The sequence below is a fragment of the Tachyglossus aculeatus genome, chromosome 12, assembly GCF_015852505.1.
Source record: "Tachyglossus aculeatus isolate mTacAcu1 chromosome 12, mTacAcu1.pri, whole genome shotgun sequence".
In the NCBI taxonomy this organism is placed as follows: domain Eukaryota; kingdom Metazoa; phylum Chordata; class Mammalia; order Monotremata; family Tachyglossidae; genus Tachyglossus; species Tachyglossus aculeatus.
Window position 1 is genome coordinate 8997080 of NC_052077.1, and position 16623 is coordinate 9013702.

General features: G+C 39.9%; 1 protein-coding gene across 45 annotated transcripts in view; it reads left to right on the top strand.

Annotated features, from left to right (window-relative positions):
* ANK2 (ankyrin 2) overlaps positions 1-16623 on the top strand; it is a 593212-nt gene that overhangs the window by 515929 nt on the left and 60660 nt on the right. For 18 of the 45 annotated variants that reach the window (XM_038755392.1, XM_038755414.1, XM_038755384.1 and 15 more), the window contains 4 exons: positions 383-455; positions 8865-9009; positions 13493-13595; positions 16107-16210. In XM_038755392.1, the coding sequence (XP_038611320.1) occupies positions 383-455; positions 8865-9009; positions 13493-13595; positions 16107-16210 (425 nt within the window). Of the gene's footprint in view, positions 1-382; positions 456-8864; positions 9010-11078; positions 11091-13492; positions 13596-16106; positions 16211-16623 lie in introns of all 45 variants that reach the window. The other 27 variants (XM_038755377.1, XM_038755380.1, XM_038755376.1 and 24 more) reach the window with 3 other exon arrangements.

A 16623-nucleotide genomic window follows, 5' to 3' on the forward strand; every position in this document is an offset into this window, starting at 1 on the left:
TCTGAATCACAAAGGGCTAGAAAAAGTGCAGTGAGGTGTTTTCACAAGTGTAGTGTTTAAAAGAATCTCCACGGAATGCCCACCCCCATGAATCTCTTCTCGCTGTCACCAGCCTTGTCATTGAACTGGTGAACCACTCTAAATTTCTGCCATGGAATGTTCTTTCAAATGAGACTTTAGTGAACAACCATTTTTCATCCCAGTTTTGCCCGAGAAAATTATTTTTTTTGTAGCAGAGTCAGAAGGTAACTGGAAAAGAATATGCTGGAAATGCTTGCATAAAAGAAGATTGAGTCAAGACATGCCTTTCTATTAGGACATTGCTATTGCCTTCTGTGCTTCTGCAGTTTTCACATGAGTGTTGTTGATTCTGTCTCTACAGACCGTGACCGAAAAACACAAGCTGAATGTCCCTGAGACGATGACAGAGGTTCTTGATGTTTCTGATGAGGAAGGTGAGCAAATTCATTCATTCTTTTGCCATTTTGCTTTCCTATCTTGGTGACCTGGTGTTAGAGATTTGTATGTTGAGGAACTTGCAGTCTGGAGATATTAGGTTTAGCAATACTATACTGACCAAAACAACATATAGATGTTAAAAAATAGTTTTGATGATGATGGAGAAAAGTCAGAAAATCCCAAATGTCACATATACATGGAATATCACAATTGACATGGGACACGTGGCTTAATCATTTTGTTAGCTGGAGACAACAGATCTGTATCAGGATATGGAAAAAATAATGCAGTAATACAGCTAGCATAGTTTCAAAATCAGTTCCGCACATTGGGTGAGAAACCATGAATAACATTGTATGAAATCAATTAATTTAATCAGTTAAAATTGTTTTGAGCAATGAAGATTATCTGGAGGATACATTGAAACTATGTTATCTGAAAATAGCTTTGGACCTTCCACTGGGTGCATAAGGAATAAGCACATTTGTTTAAGAAGGTGTAACTGGGGTGAAATGCAAAGAACTCCATGTTCTTTTTTCTTACAGTTTTTTAATTCCCATTCTCTGTGGAAGGTGTCAAATATTCTAGAAATAATAATTTATAGTTGGCCAGTATGCAAGACCTAGCGTTTTATCCATTTTAGGATTCTTTTTTTCAGATTGAGTTCACTGTTTTCAATTATTCATAAATGATTTTTAAAAATGTAATTGGCCATACTTCCTAAGGGTGCATTCCAGGAGCAGCGAATATTTGAATCTCTGACAGTAAGGAAAAATCGAATTGGTTTGCCAAATAACCAGTGAAGTTGTATTTTAAATCATTACATATTTTATATGTTTCTCAGCTCTCATTGACTGGAAGCTGCCAGTAATTTTTTCTCTAGCAAAATGCAAAATGTCTTTCCAAAGCAATGCATGAAGAATTTCATTTAATTTCATTTGAGATCATCTTTCTCATCTTCACTTGTATGTCATGCAGCCTTTAAACAGTCTGGTGAACCCCCATTTACTGAAGGAGATGCACTTAGTGATTCAGGTACCCTTAGTAAAAGGTCTTGGAGTGAAAATGTTCTCTTTTCCTTACATTCTTTTTTGTTAGCTGCAATTTGCAGTGTTTAGATCTGAGTGCCTAACACTTTTATTTTGTTAAAGAGCATGTGGGTGGAAATGAGTGTGTGCTGGAATGCATTGAGTTTTCTTGCGTAGATGTTGAAGGCAGCAAATTAATCATTTGACAGCAATTATTTGGATCATTTAGCTTGAATAATCCTTTTTTGATCATTTTGCTATTAACACTCCCCCTTCACCAACAACAGCCAAGTGAGCTCTGCAAAAAATAAGTGTACAGCTCTTGTTTGTAGTGAGTTGGAGAGTCAGTGGAGAAAGCACTGATGTTAATGTGACTCTTGGGCAGCAGTTTATTAAATAGTGGTCCAAATCTGTGGGCTTCACAGTACCTTGTTTATGGCATTGTTCCTGTGGTCAGGAGCATTTCAGATGATGAGGAAATATATTTTGGATTGGTGAAGAGGAGTTTAAAGTAGGAATTTAAAGTTACTCCATCTGACCCAGGGGTATCTATAGCAAAATGACAGGACAGGTAATTAGTAATGACAATAAAAGAATTATGATTAGTACTAGGCTCAGGGATTGGGTGGGTTGTAGGCAAGGTGCCGCTGAGGTGAAAGCATGAATGAATAAATTAAAAATCAACTCCACAATGATGCCTGGATTAAGCCTTAATCATGATAAATCAGGGAAGGCGCACTGGAGGAGATACTATTTTCATAGGGCTTTGAAGATGGGGAGAGTGGTGGTCTGTTGTATATGAAGGGGAAAGGAATTCCAGGGATGCCATGACTCCTAAAGGGTACCCTGCCCCACCACCCTTATTTCTTCTCTTTACTTTCCCTCTCCCCCACACTCGGAGAAAGAACAGGTGGGGGATAGAGAGGGACATGACCTATCAGAGAGACCTACAAGGTTTGCAGTTTACATGACAGTTCCTTCAAGCACCCACAGCAAAGCAGCCCAGCAGGCCAGATAAATAGACTTTCTGGAGGGGAGGGGATGAATGGTCTGTGGGTGTAGGGTGGATGTGGTTCACAAGTCACTGACGATGAGCATCAGAAGAAAGCCACAGTCAAAGATTACTTCTGGCTCGCTATGAGCCTTGAATATATCCTGTTCTCCATTGTATCATTTGGTCAAGCTTTTATGTATTAATATGAATGTCAGTCTCCCCCTCTAGACTGCTAGCTGGTTGTGGGCAGGGAATGACTCTGTAATATTGTTGTTTGTACTCTCCCAAGTGCTTAGTACAGTGTCCTGCAAACAGCAAGTGTTCAATAATATGATTGATTGATATCCCTAAATCAGGCCATTAGAGCATTGGTAGTGACAGGAAACCAGAGTCTGCTATGTACTCATTCAGAATAGAAAATGGCTTTTAATATTTTGCTTGCTAGTTGACTATTATAGGGATAGCAAAAACTTATTATCCATTTTTCCGTAAGAGAGATTCATTTGAATAGCCAAAGAAGATGGGAAAAACATGCCGTCTTGTGGATTATAAGGATGAGAACTTTTTATGCCTGGAGTCTTAGTGCAATAGAATTGGGTCAGTTAACCAATATCCCACTCTATTTCTAGTGCTTTGTCATGCTTTGAACACTCTAGTTTTAAATGTCTGCAATGGGGGTCTTCCACCTTATGTGGGCACGTTGCATGATTTAAGTGTTTGAGCATTTCCATCATTCATGTGCCAAAACATCTGTTTTTTGTCTTCTTTTCAATTAATTTACCATCTTGTAAATAGCCACAAATTGTCAGAAGATAAATCGTATTCAACATAGAATAAACCCAATCTCCAATATCATTACTACTTTTCAATAGACAGCACTTAAGGTGGCTATGCTTCTATAATAATAATAATAATAATGGCATTTATTAAGTGCTTACTATGTGCAAAGCACTGTTCTAAGTGCAGGGGAGGTTACAAGGTGATCAGGTTGTCCCACAGGGGGGTTCACAGTCTTAATCCCCATTTGACAGATGAGGTAACTGAGGCACAGAGAAGTTAAGTGACTTGCCCAAAGTCACACAGCTGACAATTGGCAGAGCCGGAATTTGAACCCATGACCTCTGACTCCAAAGCCCATGCTCTTTCCACTGAGCCATGCTGCTTCTAGGCTGTCAGTGAGAAAAATCCTTGATTTAATTCGGAGAGTGCAATCAGTTCTACAATGGTGCAATTGTTCCTGGAAAAAAAAACCTTTTAAAATTCAGATTCTAGAACTTCTACCTTGACTGATGCTTCATACATGCATCAAACCATTTATTCTGTCATGGTTGTGCTGTACCTAGACAGACATGTTGTGGGAAGAACATTTCCTATGTCCACAACAGGTTTCTATACAAAATGAGCATTGAAAACACACAATATAGTAGAACTGGGTGTTCTTGGCCACGATATGCATATAGAAGAGTTTTGCAAAATTGTGCTGTTGTGTGCATTAATCAATCAGTAAGTGGTATTTATTGAGCATTTACTATGTGTAGAGCACTGTACTAAGTGCTTGGGAGAGTACAGTACAACAGAGTTAACAGGTGTGTTCCTTGCTCACAATGCGGTTCCAGTTATTAGTTGGGAAGATGCTGATAAACAGGTCGTAGTATGATCGGTGGATCTGGAGCTCAGGACTTTACATAAAATTCCTTAGCAAATTTATTAATATATTTCCTCAATATCTTTATGGCACCAAGGAGATGGTTGGAAAGTGTAATTTCATTGTCTGTTTTCATTTAATAATAATATTTATGGTATTTGTTAAGCGCTTATGTGCCAAGCACTGTTCTAAGCGCTGGGGGAGATACAAGGTAATCAGGTTGTCCCACATGGGGCTCACAGTCTTAATCCCCATTTTCCAGATGAGCTAACTGAGGCACAGAGAAGTTAAATGACTTGTCCAAAGTCACACAGCTGATAAGTGGAGGAGCCGGGATTAGAACCCATGACCTCTGACTCCCAAGCCTGTGCTCTTTCCACTGAGCACTTCCTGACAAGCGTATGTGGAGAACCTGAATCTCTTTTTCTACCAGCTTGTTTTTCCACATTATCTAGAACTCATTTGAATCCGGGTTGAATTTAAATGTATTTCAATTTGAAAAGTATCCAGATTTTCTGTCTTTTCACCACAACTCTTTGGGCTCCAGTAGCTTCAGTGAGTAGTCAGGGTGTAAATAAGAGTGCCGGTAGACTGAGACTTCAACTGTTTCTATGATGAAAACATGCTTTTATGCAAGTCAAAGGACAAAACAGGCCGATGAAGCAAACAAAATGAACGTGAAATTCAAGATTTTATAAAAGCATTTATGACTAATCCACTGATTTTTCTGCCCATTTGAAGTGGGCTTATTTGAAATGTCTAGCCCGTAAAACCTTATTTTTACGACATATATGCCATTTATCTACTACAAATCCACAGTCCCTTTTAAAATATACTGAGAAGATGCTTGTACAAGCCGTCAACATTTCTAGCAACCAAATGAAGGCAGAAAAAGTGCTGTAATTGAAAACACAAGTTGCTAAGAGACAGCGATCAAGTGCTGGTTAATAACAAGTCATTATTTGACTCAGTGGTGTACGTGTTGACTATTTTTCTCAGGTCAAAATGTCTAATCACTCACTTTTCAAGGAAAACCACAGGAATTTACATTAAATATGTATAATTTAAAGGCAAAAGTGAAGCTCTTGCAAACGCCCCTGGGCCCTGTGGATAAGTATCATTTTATAGCTTCCCACCGCATAGCTACTCTTTGAAACACATCAGCTCTCCAAAGTCCTCCTTCAGGATTATACTACTAGCCCTATTGTTGGAAATCAAGAATTAGTCTTTAAAATAGGCTTGAGGATTTTCACATAAATCTGCAGCATTAAAAAGCAGATCAAAATCAGTAATAATGCAAGATGGTGTTTTAATGTGTGGCTGGATAATACATTTTGTTGTAAAGAATATTTTCTCAGTTGATTCAGTTTGGGGAAAAAAAATTCCACAGTGTCCCTGGTACCCCCCAAGCACTTAGTACAATGTTTTGCATGCAGTTAATGCTCAATAAATACCACTGATTGATCCAGTGCTTAGAACAGTGCCCAGCGCTTAGAACAATGCTTTTGCACAAAGTGCTTAATAAATGTTATTATTATTATTATTATTATTAATTGGAACCTGAAATTCTCACTCAAAACCACCAGATGCAACAGATGTAGCCAGGGCTTCCCTATGCCCAATTTCCCTGATTCAGTCCCCTAATTTCTGCTGTTACTCAGAGTCCATATCCTGAAAATGTGGCTCCTAAGAACAGTTCTGTGATTTTAAATTAAATAAGCATTTACTATATGCAGAGCAGGGCACTAAATGCTGGGGAAGAATATTCAGGAGGGAATTAGAAACAAGGTCCTGCCCCTTTGGGCGCATTATTTGATTTGAACAGTCTACATCGCTTTATACATACTCTTTGCTGTGGTTTCTGATTTTTCTGGAATTTTTTTGAAATTCTGAAATTCTCACTCAAAACCACCAGATGCAACAGATGTAGCCAGGGCTTCCTTATGCCCAATTTCCCTTATTCAATCCCCTAATTTCTGCTGTTACTCAGAGTCCATATCATGAAAATGTGGCTCCTAAGAACAGTTCTGTGATTTTTCCAACAGGGGATTTGCCAAACATCCAGATCTTCCGTTATGTGGGTTTTCACTGTTCACCTTGGAAAGGACATTGTTAGAACACTAGAGAAAACCCTCTTCTGACAACAGGTCTATCAACTCTGTTCTATCATACTTTCTCAAGCACTAAGTATAGTGCTCTGTGCACAGTAAGTGTTCAATAAATACGACTGATCAATTGACAGTGCACATCTGTCTGGCTAGAACATGATATGATGTCAGAAGAGATGGCTGTGTGTCAAAGAGCCAGTCAGAGAGAACATTTTGATTATATTAATATTATTATTGGTTTATTGTGACGATTCCCAGGAACATACCCCCAGGTACTCAAAACTGATAATAATCTTGCTGAATCTATCACATCAGTTTCTTGAAGGGTGTCTTGCTACCCTAAATGCCTCCCTACTTTCTCTGCTTGGCTTCTACCTTGCAGTGTGACCAAAACTAAAAATATCTTTGTTCAACTGACTGCTGTGTTGTATATTCAATTTATTTTACATTTTCTCTCCTCTTCCAGGTTCAGGTCTCTCTATGAGATTACCTTTCAGAAGCCATCAGGAACCCCTGTGGTTTTATTTCTTTATGGCTGTTTTTCAGGATTCCCATAAAGTGTCAAATTTTTCTCTACCAGTTTTGCTCTGAATTACCAATGCATTGAACAAAACTAGGTCATCACCACCCTTCCAGGATTCCACAGCACCTCATCCTAATATGTTTTCTATCTTTTATCCTCTTTTCCAACTATGCATGTACTAAAAATTATAGTAATTTTTAAATGCTTACTACGTGCCAAGCACTGTACTAAGTGCAGGGGTAGATACAAAATAACCAGGGAAGACACAGTCTCTGTCCCACATGGGGCTCACAACCTAATAGGGAAGGAGAACAGCTCTTCAATCCCCATTTTACCGATGAGGAAAGTGATGCCCAGAGAAGTTAAGTGACTTGTATAAGGTCACACAGCAGGCAAGTGGCAGAGCTGGAATTAGTACCCAGGTCCTCTGACTCCAAGGCCCATATTTTTTCCACTAGGGTCATGCTAAATTATTACTGGCATTTAGTAAGTACTTAGAATGTGTAAAGCACTGTACTAAGTGCTGCAGGATTTGTAAGGAAATCAACAAAGCTTGTTCTTGCCCTACTAAAAGGCTATCCAACTAAGAGAAGAACAGACATATAAACCAATGAGAATGGCATTTATACAAAGAAAACAAGTTAAAATTCAACATTCAAAAATAGCACTAGCCAAATATGCCAACCCAATAGACTTGGAGGATAACAATCACCACAGAGTTGTAGAAATTGGCAAGATGAGTCTCAGACCTCAGTGTTCAGAGGGGAAGATGGAGATTAACATGATAACGGGTGGACAGTGGTAGCAAGCTTCTGCTCACGTTCCATTTTGAACTTACTTCCAGCTTGTAGACTTTGTCATACATTTCCCAAGTTCACCAATCCCATCCCATTGTGTGAACACTTTATAATAATAATAATAATTACTGTATTTGTCAAGCACTTACTTTATATCAGGCACCCTACTAAATGCTTGGACAGATACAAGTTTATCAGATACAAGGCAATTGGGTTGGATACAATCCCTGTCTCACATCAGTTCACAGACTTAATCCTCATTTTACAGACAAGGTAGGTGAGGAACAAAGAAGCTAACCGACTTGCTTAGGGTAACACAGCAGAAAAGTGGAAGGATTAGAGAACCCAGGTCCTCCTGACTCCTCTATCTGCCAAGCCACTCTGCTTCTCCACTGAGAATTTATGCAGATGAATTTCATCTTCGTTTTTACATTGACAATGTGATCAAAATGATTAAAGCTCATTCACCTCTGTCATAATGAGAGTTTTCACAAGGCATTTTTGGCTAGACTGTCATCAGAGAACGACTACGCAGCAAGGCAAGGCCACCTGTTTGATACAGCACACCACCATGGTGGAAGAAGCAATTTATGGACATGCATGTGGTTTTGGGCAGTGTTGCTAACGTGTGAGTCTTTCTGAAGAGGAGGTGTGCAACATTGCCACCCCACATTATAGGAATACTGGGTGGACCCATATTTGATAAACTGTGGGAATAACTGTTTTCTGTATTTGCAAATGATACAGAACACAGGCTGGGCCTATATGAGTTATTGGTTGCACACTAAACTGTATTCTGTCTAAAGTCTCACCACTTCTTCACCAACTCCCACTTAGAGAATGGGTTAAATTTGAGGCAGGGTGGATATCTGACCCCAGTCAATCCATCAGGAGAGCCTGGAAAATTCCCTCAATTCTCTGAAACAAATCCTCTGAATCAGTTAATTGAAGAGTCTCCCCCATAATTGTGTTCACAGATTTATTTGCTGTTAAAACAATTGTGTCCCATTGTTGAGATTCAGATGATCAAGAAATAGAGAAGGAAGAAAACATCAGATATAAGAAAAAACATAGCTGAGAAATTTTCTCCTCATTTGCAGATGGTGAAAGTTAGATGTTTACATGGCTCTCTCACTCTGGTTGTTTCGAATATATTTCTGCCTATAGACATGAATTGATTGTGCCTGGTGTGCCGTGGGTTTTTTGGATAGAAATCACCTTCCACTCCTTTCATGATCCACTAGGTGCCCACTGTTGATTTATTGCCCACAGAATAAAACGTCTTCATGTCTTTGCCTTCCAATTTCCAGGTGATGATACAATGACGGGAGATGGAGGTGAATATCTAAGGCCTGAAGATCTGAAAGAGTTAGGAGATGACTCCCTACCCAGCAGCCATTTCCTGGATGGTATGAACTACCTGAGGTACAGCTTAGAGGGAGGAAGATCTGACAGGTATTTTATCTAATATGGATATGTTTTGCCTCACAGAATTGCTTCCCGTGTTTCTTTTGTGCATTGCCAGTTGTTTGCTTTATATCCTCCCTCTTCAGTTTAAACATCTTCAATCTGATCTAAATGTCCTTTGACTTTTCTAACAGTAGTAGTATTTAATAAGCAGTGAGAGGCAGTGTGGCATAATGGCTAGAGCATAGGCCTGGTAGTCAGAAGAACCTGGGTTCTGTTCCTGGCTTCTCCTCTTGCCTGCTGTGTGACCTTGGGCAAGCCACTTAACTTCTCTGTGCCCCAGTTACTTCATCTGGAAAGTGGAGATTAAGACTGTGTCCAACCTGATTAGCTTGCATCTACCCCAGCACTTAGTACTGGGACATAGTAAGTGCTTAACAAATACCGTACGATAAATAAAATTAAATAAGCATTTACTATGTGCAGAGCAGGGCACTAAATGCTGGGGAAGAATATTCAGGAGGGAATTCGAAACAAGGTCCTGCTCCTTTGGGTGCATAATTTGATTTGAACAGTCTACATCGCTTTATACATATTCTTTGTCATGGTTTCTGATTTTTCTGGAAGTTTTTTCTTGTAAAATTTCTAGTGTCTAGACTTCTGGGTTTGCTCCTGTACTGTCTGGCACCATTGTGAGGTTCCTTGACTCTGCTTCAACTTCAGAGGGTCTGATAGAACTATCCCTGAGCTTCAGGGGAACTCATAGACTCAGCTTAGTTCTCAGAAAGGGTAGCCATGGGCAGTCTCTCCAGACCTGTTCCACAGTTGTTTTTTTCCTAATGATGTGATTACCGTAACTTTTTATATTAGAAGTATTTTTGAACAATGACATTACCTTGCATAGTTTGTGAGTTATTAGTGTGTTGGATGAGCCAAATAAAATTTAAATCCTTGCTACTATTCAGAGCATAAGGCCTAGTTGCCAGTTTGCCTAACCAAAGTGTCCGTTAGAAGCAAGTTTCCAGTTAAAAGTTCACTTTAAAGAAGGGTAGTAGTTTAATGTCATTCTCAGAAGCTCTTAGTACATTGTTCTGCATTCAGTAAGCACTCAATAAATACGACTGAAATAACGAATTCTCAAGTTTACTGCTTAAGAGCTGAAATTTCTGGAAAGAATGTTCATACAGTCTTTCCACAGTTATTCAACCTAGCCCTACTTACCAATAGTCTAGTGAATTTATTTGTTCTGGGTGTTTAATAACATCCAGTTTCTAAATAAAAGCACTCAGAATTTAAGTATTTGTATTTCTTTTGATTCTCTCCTGGAGTCATATCCCACATGGTTTACCTGAATCCTGACCTTTGGATTTTTCTAGGCACCTTTCCAAAGTCACCTTTACATTTGGATTTGTACCATTTTTGCACCCCACCTTCAGCCCCAGAGCACTTATGTACATACCTGGAATTCATTTTATTGTCTTTCTCCCCCTGTAGATTGTAAGTGCTTTGTGGACAGGAAATGTGTCTACCAAATCTGTGTTATTGCACTCTCCCAAGTGCTTAGTATAGTGCTTTGCACACAGTAAACACTCAATAAATACCACTGATTCATTGATACTGAAAAAGAAGTGTTTGGGTTTAGCTTCTGTAGATTAGGTACCAGCCTTTTGTCCATTAATCTGAACAACCCAAAATCTTCCAGTGGGTAAAACTCTTAACTTCAGCCTCTTTTTTATAAAAAGGAAGATTTTTAGTTTGTTGACTTTCTTTTCATTTTGAAGTATTCACATAATATTGGGTTCAGTCTTTGAGCATCTGTAAAATTGAAATGATTGGATTGACAGATGGGTGCTAATTGAGCACACGACAGCCTATTAGATAAAGAGGATATAAGAAATAAATACTGTGTCTCATCCCAACCCCATTCTTTCATTTCTATAACACTGGTGCGTCATGAAAACCAGCGTGGGAATTAGAATGTCATGTCCATAGCATTTTTTGTTGCTCTTTCTTTAGGTGACTTTTTCAAGTTTTGGTTGTTTTTTTTTTTTAGTAATCATATCTCCTTTTCATTACTTCTTTCTTCCCTCCATTCCTCTTTGAATGCTCTCAAATAGCCCTGTGCCCGGGTAGGTACTAACTCAGCATGAAAACATTGTTTTCCTGGATGTGTTTATGTGACTCCACTGCTCATTCCTTTGCAGGTGTGCCTGTCGGTTTATGTGGCATGTGCTGGGAGAGACTGTATCTAATAATCATTCTTTGGACCATGGACTAAGAGCCAATTTTTTTAAGCTTTCCATTTTTTTAAGCTTTTGTTTGTATGAGTGTAATGTCTTTGTGTAAATGGGAAAGCTAATTAACTGAGTAGTCCTCATCCATAATAAAGTCTCGATAAATTGCTCCTTTCTTTAAAGTTCCCGAGCATGGAGTCAAATGTGAACATTTTATTCGAGGAGTGGTTCTTTTAAATGTGTCATGGAATTTTGTCTTAGCCAAATCTATCTACTCTCTGTTTCTCTCCAAGCAACAACTTCATTGCCTTAGTGTTCAGTGTTTTGAAGATAGTGAGTCAATGGAAAGTGGTGTATTGAATATAGTGAGTTAATAGAAAGTGGACGAACTCCTTTCCTTGAAGGGGCTGCTGATAGTTAACTCAGAAAGAAAGGTTTATAGAAACAAATGACTCCTGAATCATTTGACTCCCAACCTTCAAGTTTAAAATATCTGTAGTTATTAAAATATTGCTGGTTTGCCAAGTATTGTGGTGAAAATAATTAGATTTTTCACCAAAGAGAAACTCTTGGCATAATGACTACCTGGTTGACCACTTTCAGTCCAACATTTTGTGGGTTTCATTAGTTTTGAAGTCTTTAAACAAACAGCTCCAGTCTCTTGAATGGCGTAGCACATTTTCTTTGAAATCAGTGCATGGCTCTATTAATTTGCTTTTAAGCTTTGGAATATTAAGGCAAAGAAAGGACAGTCATGAAGAATGGTGCCTGCTTCTGAGCCTTAAATTTTAGGGAAGGATGAATGTCAAGACCCAGCCACATTATTTTTAATGTTTGTGTACTCTTAGAAAAGAAAAAAAAATGTTTTTCTCTTTTAACCTGACTAGTGGACCTTCCGCAAATTCTATCAAGAAGCAGATTAATTGGGAATTTTTGTCTGTAAATCCTACATCTTACTTTATAAAAAAACACCTGTAGATTATGATGATAAGCAATGAAACAATTTCCTTTGTAAAGACTGTGGAGTCTTGCATAAGATGTAAATGAAGAATCACAGATGTGAAAACATGGAATACAATTCTATTTCCTAAATAAAATATGCTTACCTGTTCAATGTAGAAAAAAGAATGTAACTTGCACTTCAAAAGTGAGATCCATAATTCATGGCTTTGCAGTTTAGAGCATATGTTCAATTAAAACTAATTGACATTTGACAGCCAAACCCCATTTTCAGTAATTTTTTTTTAGGCGTTTTATATTTTGCTTTTGTTGGGAAGCTGTGTCTGAGTTCTGTTTTGGTGTAAGAAGCTTCATGTACACCTTTGGATCTCCTTGCTTCAGCAGCATGCTGTGGGGTATGGGTGGCTTGCACCCTGATTTTGACCAGAGGAACTCAATTTTAGTAGGCAGCATGCAGTGGACCATATTTCACCCCAATGTTTGCCTTCTAGGGGATAATATATACTTCAAGCCATTCCTAGTTTAAAGAAGGAGAAGAGAGCACTTTTGTACATATTCGTAATTTATTTTAATGTCTGTCTCCTCCTCTAGACCCAAAGGTCACTGTGGGCAGGAAACGTATCTACCAACTCTACTGTAGGGTACTCTTCCAAGTGCTTAACCAGTGCTCTGCACACAGTAAATGCTCAAATTCATTTGACTGGAGGAAGGAGAGATTGAGGGAGGGAGGGAAAGAATGAGAGAGAGACAGAGAGTGAAAGGAGATGGGAGGGAGTGGGAGAGAGGCGGGATAGAGTGAAAGAGACAAAGAGTGAAAGAAGGAGATGGGAGGGAGAGAGAGAACACGATAAAGAACTTGAGAGAATTGGCAGAGGGATTTTTCTTTATTTTTGACATTCTCACCAGGTAGTTTGGTCTGTTTATTTTCTTGGTAGTAGCCTTTAAATTGTGCTGAGACAAACATCTAACTCCTCTTTAAAATAATTTACACGACAGTGATTTCCTCTTCCTGTTTTTGTAGGGGAGTGACTAAACCACAGAGTTGCCAGTTTTTTACAACAGAAAGTAAATCAGATTAGGAGGATCAGGTTTAAATTTCTGGTTCTGTGCCCTCAATGTTGAATGTGAGACACTAGTCAAAAGGCAGAGTGGCTTAGCTCTGCACCAGAATGTTAATGTAACTTAGAGCTGAAAGGTTTTCTTCTTCCCACTATCGCTTTATGCTCCCTGGAAGCTGCGTTGTCGACTAATACTGCGCTTTTTTTGCTCTCCTGCATGGCCCACCATCTCATCCGCGCGGCACCACAACTGCCGCTGTTCTATTGCCAACCTACCAGCCTTCGGTCCTTCAGTTCAGACAGGTCCCACACCCTGAGCCACGCCTCCTTCCTGAGAGACAATGCCATGATGGAGGACACGGTGATGATCCCAAGCAACCAGGTAGGTGCCCCCTGCGTTCGGAAGGCCCTTCTATTGTTTGTCGGCAGAAATGTAATAATAATAATAATAATAATTGTGGTATGTTAAGCACTTGCTATGTGCCAGGCACTGTACAAAGCGCTGGGGTGGATCCAAGCAAATCGGGTTGGACAAAGTCCCTGTCTCACATGGAATGCTCAGTCTTAATCCCCATTTTTACTGAAGAGCTGAGGCCCAGAGAAGTGAAGTAACTTGCCCAAATTCACACAGCAGACAAGTGGCGAATCTGGGATTAGAACCCATGAGCTTCTAACTCCCGGGTCCTGCTCTATCCACTATTCCATGCTGCTTTCCCAATAATAATAGTGGTATTTGTTAAGTGCTTACTATGTGCCAGGCACTGTACTAAATGCTGAGGTAGATACAAGGTAATTGGGTTGGACACAGCCCCGTCGCACATTGAGCTTGCAGTCTTAATCCCCATTTTACAGATGAGCTAACTGAGGCAGAGAGAAGTGAACTGACTGGCCCAAAGTCACACAGCAGACAAGGTGTATTAGGATTAGAACCCGGGTCCTTCTGGCTCCCAGCCCTGTTTGTAGCTGAAGACTGTGTCTTGTTTTTATCAAGGGGCAAAAAGTCCAAGGAAAACCTCTTGGCTGCTTGGGAAGGGATTTCCATGTGAACAGGGAGAGATGGGGGATTATTAACGGGCTCCAGTTAAATGATAAAGCAGTAGTGACCGATAGTCAGAGGCACCAAATTTTCACGGTGCATTTTGGGGCACAAAGGGAGGAAGGGGCTTTAGAGGGGATAGAGACTGGGAGGGGGCTGGCTTCAAAGAGGTACAGAGCCAGAAAGCCCCCATTTTTGATCTTTTCTGTCCCTCCTGGAAACTCTAAATTCACTATATTGACCTAGGATAGGTAAGGCTGGGATTCGCCTCCAAAAAACTGTGAGGACAATTGCCTTCACCTCCAAGGAAACAAAACAAATTGAAAGTTGTTTGAGTTGGAGTATGAATGATTGAGGGTAGTCAGAGAGAAAAATGCCATAATATCTAGGGTCTTTGATATTTTAATTATCATTGAAGGCATGTTAGTGTCTTCATCTCTAGAAATCTTTAGTGATAAAGTTGCCCATCTAAATGGGATGGCTGTTGGTTGCATCAGTTGGTCAATTAATGATATTTATTGACCACTTAGTGTTTGCAGGGCACTGTACTAAGCCCTTGGAAAAGAATATTACAATAGAGTTGTTAGATCCAATCCCTACCCACATGGAGCTTACAATCTAGAGGGGGAGACAGACATTAAAATGAATTCCAGCTAGGGGAATGGCAGAGTATACGAATATGTACATAAGTGTTGCGAGGCTGGAGGTGGGTTGAGTATCAAGTGCTTAAGGAGTTCAGATCCAAGTGCATAGGTGACATAGAAGGGAGAGCTTAGTTAGAAAAGGCCTCTTTGAGGAAGTGAGATTTTAGTAGGGCATTGAAGGTGGGGAGAGTGGTGGTCTGTCTGATGTGAAGATGATGGGAGGTCCAGGCCAGAGGGAAGGCCCGGGGAAGGGATTGGCAGTGAGATTGAGGTAGAGTGAGCAGGTTGGTGTGGAAGGATCAAAATGTGCAGTTTGGGTTACAGTAAGAGATCAGCAAGCTGAGGCATGAGGGGGAATAGCTGATTGAGTGCCTTAAAGCTGATGGTAAGGAGATTCTGTTTGATACCGAGGTGGATGGGAGACCTTTTTTTTTTTTTTTTTTTTTTTTTTAGAAAGATGATACAGGCAGCAGACTAAAATATGGACTGCTGATGGGAGAGAAAAGAAGCAGAAAGGTTAGAGATGTTGCCTATGCAGTAGTCAAAGAGGGTTAGGATAAGTGCTAAACATTCCAGCCCTAAGATTCTATCCTAAGGGCCACTATCCTAAGGACAGTAGAGGAGTGGGCAAAGAGACAGAAAGGGAAGAGTAATAGCATAAGCAACAATAATTGGGGCTACAGATCTGACTGGCTCAGAGGACTGTATTAGAAGGGGAAGAAGTCCCAGCCATGAGGTACTTAACTCTGTCTTGCCTTTCCAGTCTCCCATGACAACTCAGAAGGGGTCTAACCACAAGTAGTTTCTCTCCTGATGGTTGGAACTGGGGGTTGGGTGGGGGTGAGAGGTAACTGTTTAGAAAAACATTGCCCTCCTCTAGGCTGTAAGCTCACTGTGGGCAAGGAATGTGCCTACCAACTCTGTTACACTATACAATCCCAACTGCTTACTATAGTGTGCTGCAGGCATTAAATGCTCAATAAATATGATTGATTGGTCCACCAATATCCTGTCCATATGACTACCAAAAAGTTAGTCCTTGAGTTGGACATCCATATTTTAAAATATGCTTTAGGCCAATGGTAGGTGGTTACCTGAAAGCATTTTCTAAAGATTCATTAGTGAATTTTTCTGGGTTTAAATTAGTTCCTGTTGGATTTTGAAGGAGACAATAGATTATTTTATTAAATGCAGCACTCTATCACATGCCTAGGTATCATCTCTGTCCAAAGAAGCAGAAAAGAATTCCTATCGCCTGAGCTGGGGCACTGAAAATTTGGACAACGTAGCCCTTTCTTCTAGTCCTATTCATTCAGGGTAAGTGACTCGATACTGTGATCCAGGCCAAGAAGTAAGAGAAAAGAAGGTGAAATGAACTGTCCTCTCAAGTGGCTTCAGCTAATGCTTAGCTTGGTCTTGAAACTGAGAATTTCAAGTCCCTCAGACTGTGTGTTTTTCTTGTGGTGCCTGAGGAAGGTTTACTGATTATTATTAACACTAAAAAGATGGGCACTGATGCTAATTGTGCTAATTCATTAATGAGCAAAGGAGGTGATTCGAATGGTGGGGAAAGGGTGACGGGGAAGCTGCAGTGACCCTTTAACCTGGCTTTAAGTCTTGGAACTTCAGTTTTCCTTCCTGAATAGAGTGAGACTGCCTAGAGGCTGCCTTCTGGACATTTGTCCAGGAAGGGAGATTCTGTCTCTCTCTGCTTCCATGCCTAGTTGCTG